Source organism: Aotus nancymaae, unplaced genomic scaffold (assembly GCF_030222135.1).
Source record: "Aotus nancymaae isolate 86718 unplaced genomic scaffold, 86718_ANA_hifiasm-v0.15.2.pri h1tg000065l, whole genome shotgun sequence".
NCBI classification, from domain to species: Eukaryota; Metazoa; Chordata; class Mammalia; order Primates; family Aotidae; genus Aotus; species Aotus nancymaae.
In genome coordinates this window covers 6,953,988-6,971,982 of record NW_026988480.1, presented here as the reverse complement: position 1 = coordinate 6,971,982, position 17,995 = coordinate 6,953,988, and the positions used below count along the sequence as shown (strand labels likewise).

At 43.8% G+C, this 17,995-nt stretch overlaps 1 protein-coding gene across 1 annotated transcript; it reads right to left on the bottom strand.

Annotated features, from left to right (window-relative positions):
- Positions 1-7,651: 7,651 nt before the first annotated feature.
- On the bottom strand, positions 7,652-8,571 carry LOC105722085 (carboxy-terminal domain RNA polymerase II polypeptide A small phosphatase 2-like). Its single transcript, XM_064366642.1, is given in 2 exon segments — positions 7,652-8,095; positions 8,098-8,571. Coding segments are annotated over 2 exon segments (831 nt in total). The 5' UTR covers positions 8,570-8,571; the 3' UTR covers positions 7,652-7,736.
- Between the last annotated feature and the right edge of the window lie 9,424 nt (positions 8,572-17,995).

The window sequence follows — 17,995 nt, the reverse complement described above, 5'->3', positions numbered from 1 at the left end:
ACCAGCTAGTAGGTGACTTGCAGGTTAATTTCTTTCACACCTCAACCCATGCAAGTGTGGCCAGGTGGGCCTGCCACTTCCTAGGAGGACATCTTTGGTAAAGCAGAGAGAACACACACACACACACACACACACACACCCCAAAATTTAAGGCTAAAGAGGAGGCTGCTGTTAGTAAGAGAAGGGCTATTTCCTTTTCGAGGTGTTTTTCTCTGCACTGCCTTAAGTCTGTCTTGCTCGGGGAGCCATCACAGAGCCTATGGCCTCAGCGCCCTCCTCCTGGACAAGGCAGAAGGTAAAAGGACTTCTGAACATGAGATTCTTTCTACAGGTGTCAATGGCTAAGTTGCAGGTGTGGGCACTGCACTGCCCTCTGCTGGCTGTATGAGGTACGGCATGTCAGCTACCCCAGGTGGATCTCTGTGGCTCTAATGGGGCGACATCCCTGTCCTTACAGGTGAACCCGACAGCTCCTGACACGGAGAAAATGCTGGTGGAACAAAACATCTTGTTCTGATTGAGTAAACATAATAACTATACTTAATGACAACCTGTTGGATTAGTTTATGTCGGCCTAAAAGGAAGAAGCGGAGGCAAAATCGGTAAAAGTAGAGTATGTTACTGACTGGGGCCAAGCTTGAGGACTACAACACAAGAACATAGATTCAAGATCGCCTGAATGAACACTCCGATTAGCAGCACTTACTAGTGGAGTTTTAAAGGCAAAAGGGAAATGTAATGGGCTGATACACAGCTGTCTGCCAGAAATACTCATTGGTAAGCCATAGGGTGTGGGTTATACTGTCCGGTGTGGCATTATTAGGTTCATTTATAGCTACTTGGGGCAATAGCAAGCAGTTCCAAGAGATGAATACATAGTTAAAAGGGAGGAGTCATTGATGTCTTTTTCTTGTAACAAGGTCTTGCTCTGTCACCCAGGCTGGAGTGGAGTGGTGCGATCATAGCTCACTGCAGCCTCCACCTCCTGGGCTCAAGCAATCCTCCCACCTCAGCCTTCCAAGTAGGTGGGACTACAGGTGTGCGCCACCACACCTGGCTAAGTTTTGTATTTTTTGCAGATATGAGGTCTTGCTGTGTTGCCCAAGCTGGTCTTGACCTTCTTGGTTCAAGAACTCCTTCCACCCTCCCAAAGCGCTGGAATTAGAGACGTGAGCCACTGTGTCTGGCTTACTGTCCCATTTTAATGTCTCTCTGGGCCTAATAATTTGAAAGGTCTCGAATTCCTCAGATGAAAGTTCTTTTCGTTCCTTATTCAGCTACCAAGATGTCTCTGGAGCTGATGTTATAAATGTTCTCACATGCGTGTTACTTGAATTCCTCAGGAGACCACCAGAAACTCAGTCCCCTTCCTCTTCCTACACCAGCCACTGTTTGACTTTCAGGCCCTTGTGCCCTGGGCACTGGCCCCTTCCTCAACCCCTTCTCCATTCCCAGCGCTGGTGATAAAGGCTCCTCTGAGTAGGAATATAATGATGCCAACACGGTTCACTTGGTGCTTTCAGCAAGGGGGAGAGAATTAGGAATGTAACTGGGATTGTTCTGATGGAACTAATTACCCCGGATTTCAAACATTGTTGTCAGTGAGTTCTCTTCCTGTTTTCCTCTAGTGCAGTCCTCAAGTGAGATGCTCAGAATGCCTCCCACTAATGTGAAAACCAAACTCTAATAACTATCCAGCCCTTTGTAAATTGGAAAATCAGCACATCACTAGTGAGTTAGTCAAGAGTTTACCTTGGGAAGGCTGCCGCACTCTCATGTAAAGGGTCGGGCTTTGGTGTCAATTGCAGGGGTGTCTGCTCCTCATGGTCCAGTCTCATCACAGCAATGACAATACCACCCTGACCAGAAACAATGAGATGATGGTTTGTCTTTATAAATGACAATAGGGACAAATGTCATTTGTCTTTATAAATGACAACAGTGGAATATGTTAGGGCATAAACCTCCCATACCTTTATCTTTAAGCCTGGTATTAAACCATGTGTCTTTTGTTTGTTTGTTTTTGAGACGGAGTCTCGCTTTGTTGCCCAGGCTGGAGTGCACAATCTCGGTTCACTGCAACTTCTGCCTCTCGGGTTCAAGTGCTTCTCCTGCCTTAGCCTCCTGAGTAGCTGGGATTACAGGCACCTGTCACCATGTCTGCTAAGCCACGTTTTAAAGCCAGGTGTCCAACGTGTATTATCTGGCAATTCCACTCCTGCTCCTGGGATCGCATGGAGAGAACTCATGTGGCCCAGGAGACGTGGAGAGGAATGTTCATAATCTCAATTGCCTCGGTAGCAAAAGCTAGAAGCCCCCAAATATCCATGTGCCAGAGAACGAATGCATAGAGTTTGCCGTGCTCAGATGATGGAAAACAGTGAAAATAAATGCAGACAGTTTCACCATCAGTACAAAACCATCTCAGGTAACATTTTACCTGAAAAAAGCAAATTGTATAATAGTACCTACGACATGATTCCATTTATATAACGTTTGAAAATGGACAAAACTAAACAATATCTTGTTTAGGATTGCAGGCATTGCATGGTAAGACTAGGGGAAAAAACTCCATCAGGGATTGAGAAAGCCCATCTTGAGATCAGGAGTTGCCTCTGTTGGGAGGCCGGGGGCATTTGGGACCCTCAAGGACCTCAGCGATGTTCTGTTTCCCAGGTTAGGAATGACTGCACATCTGGGCTTCTGGGTTCTGCTGCAGCTTACTCATATTTAAGTACTCCCTGGTATGTATGTAATAGTAGAATATCATCTAATTAGCAGAATATCATCTGAACTAATTATCACCACCCAGGGGTTAGGCTCAATTTATAAAATAAGGAAGCAGTGCCAGTGTAAGAAAACAGTACTGCTCTGCTGGTGCTTAGTAGTTACCACGTACATGAAGGAGAGTGATTTCTGACTAATTTTCATGGCGTTAGGAGCAGCTCTGCAGGTGTCAGCTTTTACTAATAGCTAATATTTATCGAGCCATCGTTGTTGGGCCCCTTGGGTGGAACTCCCATCAGCGATCTTGCCTGACCCTCTCGCCATCCATGTTATCCCCAAAAGCCAGGTGAGGACACAGCCTGGGCTCAGTCAGGTCTGTGTGAGGGCTGGGACTGTGCGGCCATAGTGTGTTATTTACCTACGTGCACATATACACACCTGCGCGTTTCCATGCATACACTGTCATACACGCACAGCCACGCAGAAGTTTACTTGCTAGGAAAAGAGTGGCACTCAGTTCTTTGGACTTTACAAGGAAAGAACACAGGTGTGAATGTCAGTCCTCAGCATCCCGGAGTAGTCTGTACTGCAGTGGGGTGGGGGTGGGGTGGGGTGAGGGGTGGTGGAAGTTCTCTTTTAGGGTGTTCTTCAGTGAATATTTTGTAGGAATAAAATTTTCAAAAGGGTAAAGTCACAACTGTCATACAGATATGAAACGAACATGTGTGTTATGGAAATAAAGCCATCCCGCCAGTGTAGGTCTTTCCATGCCCATGCTAGGAAAGGGAAAGCCCCAGTGATCAGAGGCTAGTGCGCTGAGACTCCACGTGTGTGGGAGGGGATTGTGTGGAGAGACTCTTACTCACATTATTCAGTGAAGTGGAGGAAGAATGAGAACTTCTCCCAAATATTCTTGAGGGGTGACCTTGTGACAGTCCCTGCGTGCCTCCCGAGGGCGCCTGAGTTATTTGGGTGTGTGTATTCCCAGTTGTAGAGGGCAGAAGGCCCTAGACCTTGCATTATAGAATCAAAATCTCTCACCCGGTGGATTCTGGAGGCACCCTAAGGAGGGAGGAGGGAAGCAACTATCTCTCACAAGAAAGGTTCATCCTTTTACCCTTATACATGGAAAAGACTTTTTTCTTTTTTCTGTTTTTTGAGACACTTTTGCGGGTGACTACTCTAGAATGATGAGAATGTTGGAGGTTATGATACCTACTTGGTTATGGCGGGTGCAGGAAGAGGAAGCCTGTGGCTCCAGCAGAGGAAATTCCCAGTAACATGCCAGAGGAATGAACTTGGTGTGTGAGAAGGTCCCAGTGAACGGGATTAGTGGTGTGCCATCCCAGGTGGGTCTGAGCTGCTGAGAGATTACACAGATTCCTGTAGACCACACGTGTCCTTGTAGACCACACAGGTCCGGACAGGTCCCCAGAGACCACACAGGTCCCCGTAAACCATGCAGTTCCCACTGTAGACCACACAAGTCTCTGGAGACCATATTTTCTTTTGAGTTCACTGAAAAATGCATGTTACAAATATAATCAAATTTTATAGCAGGAGGAAATAAGTGAAACCAAGCAAAACCAATTATATTAAAATTGAGAAAATATAGGCAGCCAAAATAATGGAAAATAGCATTTTTCATGGTGCTGTCACTTTTTTCATTGCAAAATCTAAGAACAAAATCAATGTCTAAACAATCACTTTTATGAGATTTCCATCAAGTTACATTATTCATCTTATTCTTCAAATCCAAACTCAAAACTTGTTAATAGTTTTATGTGTATTAAAGCAAATTTGACAACAATGTTTTGTATTCTGTAACTGGCTTTGGTCGTTATTTTAAAAATGACTTTCCATGTTTTTCTTACAGGCCCCAAAAGACAATCATGGCCCAGAGGTAGGGATGTCTCTATGTTTTCTGTCATTTATGATATAGGTCTTTGTTCGAGTTTGAAAGAAAAGCATCAGGAAAGATGGTTTGCCTTCTTAGGCGTTCATCGGTTAACATGTTGGAGGTGACAAGCAGGTCACCAAATAAATGCCAGCAATGTCTTTCTTTCCCCTCATTCCTTTCTTCCTTTTTCATTTTTCTCTTCCCTTCCCTTCCGTTTTTTCTTAAGATTACTTTTTTTTTTTTTGAGATGTAGTCTCGCTCTGTCACCCAGGCTGGAGTGCAGTGACACGATCTCGGCTCGCTGCAACCTCTGCTTCCCGGGTTCAAGCAATTCTCTGGCCTCAGCCTCCCAAGTAGCTGGGACTACAGGTGCATGCCACCATACCCAGCTAATTTTTTTGTATTTTTAGTGGAGACAGGGTTTCACTGGGTTAGCCAGAATGGTCTTGATCTCCTGAACTCATGATCTGCCCACTTAGGCCTCCCAAAGTGTTGGGATTACAGGTGTGAGCCACTGCACCTGGCTCACTGTTTCTTTCTTTCTCTCTCTCTTTCTTCTTTCATTTTTCTTTCTCTCTTTCTTTTCTTTTTCTCCTTCCTTCCTTTCTTTCCTTCTTTCTCTCTCCTTCCTTCCTTCCCTCTCTCTTTCTTTCTTTCTTTGTTTCCAGACAGAGTCTTGCTCTGTTGCTCAGGCTGGAGTGCAGTGGCATGATCTTGGCTCTCTGCAACCTCCACCTCCTGGGTTCAAGCGATTCTCCTGCTTCAGCCTCCCGAGTAACTAGGATTCCAGGCGCGCACCACCATGCCCAGCTAATTTTTTTATTTTTAGCAGAGATGAGGTTTCACCATGGTAGCCAGGCTGGTCTTGAACTCTTGACCTCAACTGATCCACCTGCCTCGGGCTCTCAAACTGCTGGGAATACAGGCGTGAGCCACCACACCCAGCCTGTTCTTTATTTTTAAGATGCATTAGTGCTGATGTTCTCACTGCCCTTGAGGTTCGCCTCTTCCCACCAGTGTGTTTAAAATCATGCTGCGATGGAGGATGGCGCACAGAAAGCTCTGATAAATGGGACACTTTCCTCCAATAGCCCTCTCTTGATGATTGATTCAATTTTAAGTAGATTGTGGAAGAGAAATACTGGCTGGAAAAATTTTTTTTAACATATCTGCCACTTCCCAACAAAAAAGAAAGGAACTGTTTCTTTGCTTTAAACTAGACCACATTTTCTTTATCCAGTCCACTGCCGAGGAGCACCTTGGTTGATTCCCTGTCTTTGCTATTGTGAACAGTGTTGCGCTGAACATCTGAGTGCATATGTCTTTTTGGTAGAACAATTTATTTTTCTCTGGGTGTATACGCAGTAATGGGATTGCTAGGTTGAATGGTAGTAGGACATAGGAATCTTTTGATTTCTATTTGGAAATGTGTTTCCTGATATAAAGAAACAAATTGAAGATAATGTAATTGGAATGGATAGGTCAGCCCTTTGATATCACTTGAGCTGCAGTCCAATTATTTGAGGAATTACAAACAACTGCCCTTGTCTTAAAATTGAGACTTTACAAAAACAAAAATGTGACTCTGGAAGCAATTCAAAACTGATCCATCTTACTTACCAACACCCAAACCTCCTCTATTCACCTGGAGATGCATCAGGTACTGTAAAGTCAGGACACTGGAAATGTAGCCATCCTGCATTTTTTTTTTTTTTTTTTTTTTAAGACAGAGTGTCTCTCTGTTGCCCAGGCTGGAGTGCAGTGGTGCAATCTCAGCTCACTGCAACCTCTGCCTCCCAGATTCAAGCGATTTTCCTGCCTCAACCTTTCAAGTAGCTGGGACTACAGGTGCATGTCACCACAGCTGGCTAATTTTCATATTTTCAGTAGAGTCGGGGTTTCATGGTGTTAGCAAGGATGATCTCGATCTCCTGACCATGTGATTCACCCTCCTTGGCCTCCCAAAGTGCTGGGATTACAAGCGTGAGCCACCACACCTGGCTGCCATCCTGCATTTAAGAGAAGAGGAAAGTTTAAATAGTTATAACCTGAACCTCCACCATAGGCAAATGTGCTTCAGAACTCTTTCTTTTTGCCTTTTTGTTTGTTTGTTTCCCATAGGTTATTGGGGTACAGGAGGTGTTTGGTTACATGCGTAAGTTCTTTAGTGGTGATTTGTGAGATTTTGGTGCAGCCATCACCTGAGCAGTATACACTGTACCCTACATGTAGTCTTTTATCTCTTGCTCCCTCCAGTCCTTCCTGCCAAGTCCTCAAAGTCTACTGTATCATTCTTTTTTTGTGTGTGTTTAGAAGAGAATTTTAAAACAGAGTCAAAAGAACGGAAATCAGTTATGTGTCCTCTTCCCAGGCAGGGAGAAAACCTCCCTCCCCACAGGTTTGAGACTATGGCTAGGTGTTGAGGAAGGCAGGCTCAGCACCCCGGTCTTGGGGAGACACAGAAAGGGCCCGTCCCAGGCACTCAGCTGGACGCAAGCATAGCCTCTGGGCCACAAGACCTGATGGCCACTGAGGGGCTGGTCTGGAATCAAGTCCTCATCTTCCCAGAAATGTCATCTTTTGTCTGCAGCAGCTGGCTGGAGGATTTCAGAAAGGTGTGTGCCTGGAGCACCCAAAGGCATACCTTCCTTTCTCCTTGGCATAGGCCTTACAACACTGAGGAAAGGCCATGGTTTGGCAATGAAGCCTTCAATAGTCTTCATCCTTATAGAGCTCAGTGGCTCCTAGGGTAACAGGAGAGGAGGCAAACTCACTTGGGAAGTCTTGGTCTTTCAGCTTCTCCCCCAGTGAAACACTATATGCTGGGGCCACAGTTCATGGCAACACACACACACACACACACACACACACACACTCCCTCTGTCAGACACACATGTTGACAACTTGGTGGCAGGTAGCTCTGGGTATCGTTGGTCTGGCATTTGCCCACTCGGCATCTAGGTTGTCCTAAAGCTCTTTCCAATCTACTTCTCACTGTTTCTGGACCATGTGGTGAGGCGTTCCAGCTTCCACTCTGTCACGTTGATCATTAAGGCACAGTGTGGGAAAGTCCCGTACTGGAATGGCCGTCGCCTGGAAGCAGGGAAGGCTAAGGGGCCCGCAGCTGCCCAAGGCTGGTGTAGACGTCCTTTGCTCCACTCAGCTCCTCAAAGATTGGGATCAGGTTCAGTAACTCAGTGTCTGCCATGTCATCAAACCAGGACTGCACAGGCACTGCATTCTCAGGGTGGAAGATATAAGAAGCAGGCGAGTTGTCCAGGATGAGAGTCTTCCTCAGGTCCCTCCCCAGGCGGCTGAGGTCCTTGACGTAGCAACCCTGGTGAAACACGCAGGACTCACGGAATAGGCGGGCCTGGAACACTCCACACCGGTCCAGCAGGTCTGTCACAGGGTCGGCATACTTGGCCCGGCTGGCAGTGAAGAGAACACATTCGAAGAGTTCCCCATGCGTCTCAGGAACTCATCCACATAAGGCCTCTTGAGCACATACACCTGGTGAGTGGTCCCCTCAATCTCTATAGGCACCATGAAGTCAGCATTATTTATTGGCTTAAAGGAGCTGTGCACGAGGGTTTCGTCCAGGTCAATGACCACACAGATCCTTCCTTGATCTTCCTCTGTCACCTCTGGGAGCAGGCAGGTCCCCGGGATCAGGCCAGAGTCACGTACCTGGTAGAACTGGTACTGGAGACACTGGAGTAGATCCGACTTAGCAATGGTGTTCGCTTCCTCCTTATAGGCAGCGAGCTCAGTGGAGCAACTTGACTGGCCAACATGCTGGGCGCGAAAACAGCAGAAAAGGGCCTTGAAGATGTTACGTCCACGAGGCTTCTTAGGAGAGGACTTGGAGACCAGGCCTTGCTTGGTGAGCACCAGGGCGTCTTCCCTCTGCGCCTGGGTGATGATGGAGCCGTGTTCCATCTAACAATCCTGCGGGCCCGGGCTGGCTGGGCGGGAGGACGGGCGGGCGCGCGGGCTGGGCTGGGCTGGGCTGGGGGGCCTGGGCGGGGGCCCGCTCCGGCTCCCGATACTCCGACTTCCACAGCTGTTCACATCCCCCCTCTCGTTTCCTCCCCGGGCCGGGAAGGGAGGCGGCCTGTACGGAGGGCGGGCGGCCCAGGCAGCGGCTCTCCCGGGTGCCCCCGGCCCCGATTCCCCGGCGGCAGCTCCGGGCTCCTCAGTTTGGGACCAACATGGAGAATCCGGAGCTAAAACAAGCTACTGTATCATTCTTATGCCTTTGTGTCCTCCTAGCTTAGCTTCCACGTCAGTGAGAACATATGGTGTTTGGTTTTCCATTCCTGCAGAGCTCTTATTTTATTTTATTTTTGAGACAGAGTCTCACCCTGTTGCCGAGGCTGGAGTGCAGTGGCATGATTTTAGCTCACTGCAACCTCCACCTGCCAGGTTCAAGTGATTCTCCTGCCTCAGCCTCCTGAGTAGCTGGGACTACAGGTATGCACCACCATGCCCAACTAATTTTCGTATTTTTAGGAGAGACCGGGTTTCACTATGTTGGCCGGATGGTCTCCATCTTTTGACCTCATGATCTGCCTGCCTCAGCCTTCCAAAGTGTTGGAATTACAGGCATAAGCCACCGTGCCCAGTCTAGAACTCTTTCTTGAAGAAAGCTTCCATGTTTTGTCGGTGCCACTGAGGTGTAAATCTTCCACTTTGTTTTCTCTTGGACCCAATTACTGGCCAGTTATTTTGTAGAATGTCTTTCTGTTTGGGTCTGCATAACGTTTCCTCATGGTTAGATAGCAGGAATGATGCTGTGTTTTCATAGCATCTTATTAGATGATGCGTGATTTCAATTTGCTCAGTTACCAGTGATGTTTACTTTAATCATTTGATTATCTCTGCCAGGCTTGTCCACTTAAATTTACTCATTTTTAACTTTGTAATAAATATTTTATGGGTAGAGACTTTGAAAACATGTTAATAATGTGTTCCCCCTTGAACTTCTCCACCTCCTGTGTTCAAGTGATTCTCCTGCTTCAGTCTCCTGAGCAGCTGGGATCACAGGTGCCCACCACCATGCCTGGCTAATTTTTGTATTTTCAGTAGAGACGGGGTTTCACCATGTTGACCAGGCTGGTCTTGAACTCCTGATATCAGGTGATCTGACCGCCTCAGCCTCCTGAAGTGCTGAGATTACATGCATGAGCCACCGTATCCAGCTGTTTGTTCATTTTCATTGCTAAGTAGTACTCTGGTATGGATGTAAGACAGATTGTTTAATCATTCATCTATTGATGGAAATTTTGGTTGTTTCCAGTTTTGAGCTATTACTAATAAAGTTGCTGTGAACATTCATGTACAGGATCTTGTGAGAACATTTTTTCATTGTTTAAATAAGTGCTCAGAAATATGATTGCTGGATTATATTGTGAGCACATGTTCAGTTTTTATTTTTTTTATTATTGTTTTTGAGACAGGATCTCACTGTTGCCTAGGCTTGAGTGCAGTGGTGTGATTTCAGCTCACTGCAGCCTCAACTTCCTAGGCTCAAGCAATCCTTCCACTGCAGCCTCCTGAGTAGCTGGGACCATAGGCACGTGCCACCACACTCAGTTAATTATTTTTATTTATATATTTTGTAGAGACAGGATTTTGCCATGTTGCTGAGGCTGGTCTTGAACTCCTGAGCTCAAGAGCTCTGCCCACCTTGATTAATGGCTCACACCTATAATCCCAGCCTCACAAAGTGCTGGGATTATAGGTGTAAGCCATTGCTCCTGGACTGTATGTTCAATTTTTTTGGGGGGGATGGATTCTCACTCTGTTTCCCAAGCTGGAGTGCAGTGGCATGATCTCAGCTCACTGCAACCTTCACCTCCCAGTTCAAGTGATTCTCCTGCTTCAGTCTCCCAAGTATCTGGGATTATAGGCACATGCCACCACACCCAGCTAATTTTTGTATTTTTAGTAGAAACAGGGTTTCACCAGGGTGGTCTTGAACTCCTGACCTCAAGTGATCCACTTGCCTTGGCCTCCCAAAGTGCTGGGATTCCAGGCATGAGCCACCATGCCTGGCCTGTATATTCAATTTTTAAATTGAACTATTTCTGGAGTGGGCATACCATTTAGCCATCTCACCAGCAATGTACGAGAAATCTAATTTAACTGCATGCTTGCTTCCATTTGGTGTTTACACTAATTTCTATTTTAGTTGTTTTAAGACAAGTGTAATGATATCCCAGCTTGGTTTTAATTTGTATTTCCTTGATGGCTAGTGATGCTGAACATCTTTTCATGGTCTTATTTGCTATTGTATATCTTCTTCACTGGTATGTCTCTTCATGTTTTACTTTTGATAAATTAAAATTATAATTTTTGTCTTTCATGAATTATTCTTTTTGTGTTGCATCACTGTATTCTATATATATTTTTTCTGTGCTAATATCTTTCTCCTCTTGTTCAGGCTCATCATTGATCAGAATGTTAGAGTCTTTGGTATTGTTTCATACATTCCTGAGGTTATGCTTTTTTTTTTTAATCAACTTTTCCCCTCTGTTGTTCATATTAGATTACTTTTATTGCTCTATCTTCTAGTTTCCTGATTTTTCAATTTTCATATACATTCAGTTATTGAGCCTCTCCAGGGATTTTTTTATTTGTGTTATTTTATATTTCATTTCTATAATTTTCCATTTGGTTCTTTTTTTATAGCCACTAATTCTTTGCCAAGAATTCTTTGCCAAGAATTGGTGTAATTTTTTCAAGAGTCTTTGCTGTCACCTAATGGAGCATGGTTATAATAATTGCTTTAAAGTGTTTATCTAATAATTTCACATTATCTTGGGATTGCCATCTGTTGATTGCATTTTCCACTGAGAGCTTTAAAAAGGTTTTTCTGGCTCTTATGTATGTTGGATAATTGTGGATTCTCTCAGATATTTTGAATATTATGTTACAAGATTATGGATCCTTATAAAATCTGGGGGGAATTTTTACTTTTATTTTTGTAAGACAGGGTCTCACTCTGTAACCCAGGCTAAAGTGCAGTGGTGCTATCTCTGCTCACTGCAGCCTTGACCCCTGGGGCTCAGTTGATCCACCTCAGTGGCCCCCAAGTAGCTGGGACTTCAGGTGTGTGCCACCACGCCTTGCTATTTTTTTGGAATTTTTTTGTAGAGACAGGGTTTTACCATGTTCCACAGGTTGGTCTTGAACTCCTGAGCTCAAGCAATCCACCCACCTTGGCCTCCCAAAGTGCTGAAATTACAGGCATCAGCCATAGTGCCCAGTCCATTTTTCTTTATCAGGAAGTTAACTTAGTTGGGTTTGCTCTGCAAGTCTTGACCCATTTTCTGTAGGATGTGCATTCAAAGTTAATTTAATTTCAAAGCTGTTGCAGTGCTGTTCTGTCTGCTTCATATCTGTGCCACCTAGGGGCCAGTCTGGGGAGTGTTCAATGTTGTAGTTCAGTTCTCAAAATCTTTGCTATGTTGATTCTTGTCTATTCTGTGCATGCATAGTTCAGGGATGATCCCAGGATTTCATATATTGATCTAAAGGCTCTCTTCTTTAGCTCCCTCTACTCTGTGGTGTTCCTTACACACAGCAATTCTTAGGGTCACTCTTTCCTGGTATCCTAGTTAGGAAGCTGGTACTTTATTGTTTCTGTGCTGCTGCACACTTCCTATAACAGTGTCCACTTCAGGGCAAAGCAGCAAGAAATTGAGGCTGTGGGGCTGCTATCACCACTGTCACCACTGCAGGAGTCCATATTTGTTACAGGGGTTCACCAGAACTAGGGTTGGGAGACTCAACAGAGTTCCATACTATAGGGACTCTTGTAGGTTCTCTGTCTAGGGTAAGAGTATGTGTTTCTATTTTTTTCTCCCCCTTGGAGGCTTTCCCATATGTGTCTGTTCACAATTTCAGGATTTTGGTTGTCCCAAATTCTATGTAAGGCAATATGAGAGGAACCAAATTTTAAGAAAAAACAAAAACAATTTACTGCCATCTGGGTTATTTTCTGAGTTTGATTTCCCTGACTAGTCTCTCTGCTTCTATTTACTTCTCAGCATTCTTCAATAACCTTTTCTCTATACTATTTTAAGGGATGTTAGTTGCAGTAAGTGGGAGATAGGGTGGGATGGGGTTAATTCATCCTAACTGGAATCAGAACCTTAAATCTTGGTTTTGAAGTATAAAGGTCATGGTCCAGATATAAGGCAGAATATTTGAGAATAATAGTTAATGGCTGGGCTCTGTGGCTCACGCCTGTAATCCTAGTACTTTGGGAGACCGAGGTGGGTGGACCACCTGAGGTCAAGAGTTCAAGGCCAGCCTGGCCATCATGGTGAAACCCCATCTTTATTAAAAAAAAAAAAAAAGAATAGTTATCAGATTAAAAAAAAAAATACTCACTAGGAGTCTAGATAAATTTGCCTAAAATACATATGGATGAGATTATTAGGAAAAACTGAATGGAAATAGTTTTAAGAGGGGACCCTGTACCCATCTCTTCTCCCCTACCATGTTATCTCCAAGGTGAGGCTGGGACAACACAGCCCCAAATAACAATTGGGATCTGAGTAGAGGCTAGTGATCCACTTCCATCTGAAGCCCTGGGTGATGAAAATCTTTCAGGAAATCTGTGCTATCATGGCATAAGAGTGGTAGAGTAGAGATGACAGGGAGTCACTGAGGCAGAGATAGTCTCACTGAGTCACAGTACTAGGGATGTCAGAGAACAGCTTAAGGTTCTCTGTGTCTCTGAGAAAAAGGGGAGAGATGTCTCATGGTCAGGATGAGAGGTCATAGCAACAAAGGGCCTGTAGCCCTGGGGACAAGAGCCCAAATTCAAATGTGGGCATTTCAGTAGAGTTCAGCACTGAGGTGAGGTGATGTGGAAGATTGCTCAGGACCATCCAACACTGTGAATGTCAGTGAGGGGAGGGATCAGACCTGTGTACAAATTTGGAAGCAGTGAGTGCATAAATAGTATTTAAGCCATGAGCTTGGCTGAGGTGTGGGTGAGATGAGAAACTGGCAAAAACGGAGTCCAGGACACTCTGAAGTTCAGAGGATGGAAAGATGAGGAAGAAATGATAACAGAGACTGAGAAGGTTGGGCCTGAAAGGTGGAGAGGAGGCAAGACAAAGTGGTGAGGAAAGAATGAAGTACTGTGCCAAACACCACTGCTGGGGTCGGGCAGGAAGGGGTTTGCTTTGGTCTGGCTCTTAGACGTGGAAATGTGGAACATGGAGGTCACAAAGAAAAGTCAATGGAGTGGTGAGGACAGAGCCTGACTGCTGTGGATTTAAGGTGGGTGGAATGAAGAATTGTGGACAGAAAGAATATACACTTGATCTTAGCCAAAGGCTGAGAAGCAATGACAGAAGACTGACAACTATTTTGAAGAATTCTGATGTTAATAAGCAAAGATACAGAGCAGTACTTGGAAGAACTGCTTTTTATTGGGTGGTAGTGATCTTAGCATGTTTGCATGTTCACTAAAGGGTGGAAAACAGATAATCCTGCAAAGGGCACGAGATGCAGCCAGTGCAGCAGGAGGAAGCTGTCTTTTGGTAGGCACAAGGTGGGTCGATCCATTGTGTCAGGAGGGTAGGCAGATGATCTGAGTAAAGATGAGGCAAGCCAGTCCATTTGGTGGAGGGATTCTGTGAAAGTTTTATTCTAACTGCCTCTGTTTATTCAGTGAAATATCAAGCCTTAGTTTTCACATCTGTAAAATAAAACCTGTAATACCTACCTATTTTATTGGTTTGATGAGCATAACAGAGGATGCATTTAAACATATTTTGGAAATTCCAAGATATTGTACAAATATAATTGTTGTTATGGGCCTCAGTAAAGTTGTTCCCTCTCTTTAGATATGAATGTTTTCTCCCTGAGGTCCTCAGGATTCTGGAATGTTGATTTAGGAGGCATCAGCTTCTCATTGCCCTAGCCTGGCAATGACTCCTTTAGGGCAAATTCTCTTCCCTTATTTTTATACTGAAGGAATGGTATCCTTAAGTCCTATTGCTAAATGAATTTTGATTGTGTCATTCTATGTTTTCAAATTAGACAAACAGGCTCTGATACCAGGGTAAACAGATTTTGCATTTCATATTTTCACCTGGAGAAATATAATTTTACTCAAATGAAAGATGCAAGGAGCATGATTTAAATCTCAGATTGTATCAAAGAGATGAAAAGGAGAATTCTACTCAATGCCCTTAAAATCTAGGCAACTTTTCTTTCAATGGAGAAATGTAATTGTTAGTAGATGTTTGAGGATTTCTTTTAAATTTTCATTGCTCAGTAGACACTAAATAGCATTAAAAGCTGAAAACCACTTGTCCCTATCAATTTATTACCTTTTGAACATTCTTTAGACAGAAATTGAAATTATGTTTTTTATTAGTGTTAAGAAGGGAAACTAATTCAGATTAATAAGAAATTACAGAAATTAGCAAGAGAGAATTTCGGTGTCAGAAAAAAGTAAGTTATTTAAATTACCTTTGAGGCAATTATTTTCAAGATTTATAAATTACAATCAAATATTTGGGTCATGAAAGTTCTTTAAACTATGGAACTTCGAACTGCTTATTGCCATTAATTTTAATAAAGCTTTTTAACAGAGACAAAGAGGAAATGCTACTTGAAAATGCTGAATACTTATAACTTTGAAGCCACATTACCATAACCTTTCAAAGGAATCAGTCAAGTGTGTTCTTGATCATCTCATGCATTCAAGTCCATTGCGTACTCATCTGACAGTTTGCTAGGCTCTTTGGGAACTATTCAGCTCTGACCAACTCAATTTATGCTTGAAACTTATTCCATCCAAGCAGCACTAGACTTAAGTGTAACTGGGAAAGAGATAAGATGGTGTTTTGGCCTGCGGGGCCTTTGTTCTTCATTCCTTTCTTGGTAGACCCTCCTTTCTTTCTTCCCTCCCTGGTCTGTGCCACGCTTCAGGTTCTCTTAACCCATCCACTTCTCTGAGGAGTCAGACCTCCATTTAAAATATCAAGTAGAGTGGCTTCGAGGTGAAAAGATCGGGGGTGGTGGAGGAGCAAAAAAGAGCAGAGACTGGGAGCAAGTTTTGTTATTAGTCATAAAGCCAAATGTTATTATTTATTTATTTATTTATTTTTTTGAGATGGAGTTCCGCTCCTGTAACCCAGGCTGGAGTGCAATGGCGCGATCTTGGGTCCCCGCAACCTCCAACTCCCCGCAACCTCCGCCTCCTGGGTTCAGGCAATTCTCCTGCCTCAGCCTCCTGAGCAGCTGGGACTACAGGCACATGCCACCATGCCCAGCTAATTTTTTGTATTTTTAGTAGAGACGGTGTTTCACCATGTTGACCGGGATGGTCTCAATCTCTTGACCTCGTGATCCACCCGCCTTGGCCTCCGAAAGTGCTGGGATTACAGGCGTGAGCCACTGCGCCCGGCCCAAATGTTATTTTTATAAACTAATATGAGATGTCTTATGACAAAGTACCAGTAGACATGGAATTCTGATTTGCAATGACTGATGTGTGAGGCATGCAGTCTGTCCTGCACAGATAATTCGTGACTCCGTAATGAATATAGAGGGAACAATTCTCCTCAGAGGGAGATTCAGCTTTATGCAAGATCTCCAAAATTTCATCCTCTGGACCCTCTTATATAAAGACTTTTCTGCTAACTCCATGATTTCCTCAGCAATCTTCAGGGTCAAAGGAATTCCCTGATCTAGGTAAGGTGTGAGCATCAACCTTAAATTCCTTGTCAAGATTCATCTTCATGAACCCAAATGCAAGTTTAGGTTGCAGGTCCCCTTTTTATTTTATTTTTTATTTATTTTTTGAGACGGAGTTTTGCTCTTGTTACCCAGGCTGGAGTGCAATGGCGCGATCTCGGCTCACCGCAACCTCCACCTCCCGGGTTCAAGCAGTTCTCCTGCCTCAGCCTCCCAAGTAGCTGGGACTATAGGCACGCGCCACCATGCCCAGCTAATTTTTGTATTTTTAGTAGAGACAGGGTTTCACTATGTTGACCAGGATGGTCTCGATCTCTTGACCTCGTGATCCACCCACCTCGGCCTCCCAAAGTGCTGGGATTACAGGCGTGAGCCACCACGCCTGGCCAAAAATATCTTTGAAATAAATGAAAACAGAGAGATAGCATACCAAATTCCCTGGGATGTAGCAAAAGCAGTGTTAAGAAGAAAGTTTATAGTGCTAAATGCCTGCATCAAAGTTAGAAAGATCTCAAATTAACAACTGAACATTCTTCCTAGAAAAACTAGAGAAACACAGTTCCTAGAGAAACTAGAAAAATGAAAGCAAACTTCAAAGTTAGCAGAAGAAAATAAATAACTGAAATCCGAGCAAAACCTATTGAAACTGAGACCCTAAAATCCACATGAACAACGAAATAAAAAGTTGATAATTTGAAAGGATAAACAAGATTGATAGACTGCTAGCTAGATTAACCAAGGAAAAAAGAGAGATCCAAATAAGCAGAATCAGAAATGACATTGCCACCAATCCCACAGAGATTCAGAAGTCCCTCAGAGAATATTATGAACATGTCTATGCACACAAACTAGAAATTCTAGGAAAAATGGATGAATTCCTGGGAACCCATAACCTCTCAAGATTGAATCAGGAAGAAAATTGAAACCCTAAACAGACCAACAGCAAGAATGAATTCCAAAATTGAATTAGTAATTTAAAAAAACTACTAATCAAAACAAACAAACAGCAAAAAACAAAAACGAAAACAAAACAAACCAACAAAAACAAACAAACAAACAAACAAAAACAAAAAAACAAACCCTGGACCAGATAGATGCACAGCTGAATTCTGTCAGACCTACAATTCTGCTGAATATTTCAAAAAAAAAAAAAAAAAAAAAACAGAGGAAGGACTCTTCCTTAACTAATTCTGCAAAGTCAGCATCATTCTGATACCAAAATCTGGAAAAGACACAATGAAAAAACTAAAGTACAGGTCAATATTCCTGATGGGTATAAATGCAAAAATCCTCAGCAAAATAATAGCAAACCAAATCCAACAGGACAGCAAAAAGTTAATTCACCACAATCAAGTAGGCATTATTCCTGGGATGCAAGGTTGATTCAACATACGTAATTCAATAAATGCAATTCACCACATAAATAGACTCTCTCTCTCTATATATGATTATTTCAATAGATATGGAAAAAGCTTTTGATGCAACTCAACATCCCTTCATGATAAAAACTCTTAAAAAAACTAGGCATCAGCTGCCAGGCGCAGTGGCTCACGCCTGTAATCCGAGCACTTTGGGAGGCCGAGGCGGGTGGATCACAAGGTCAAGAGATCGAGACCATCCTGGTCAACATAGTGA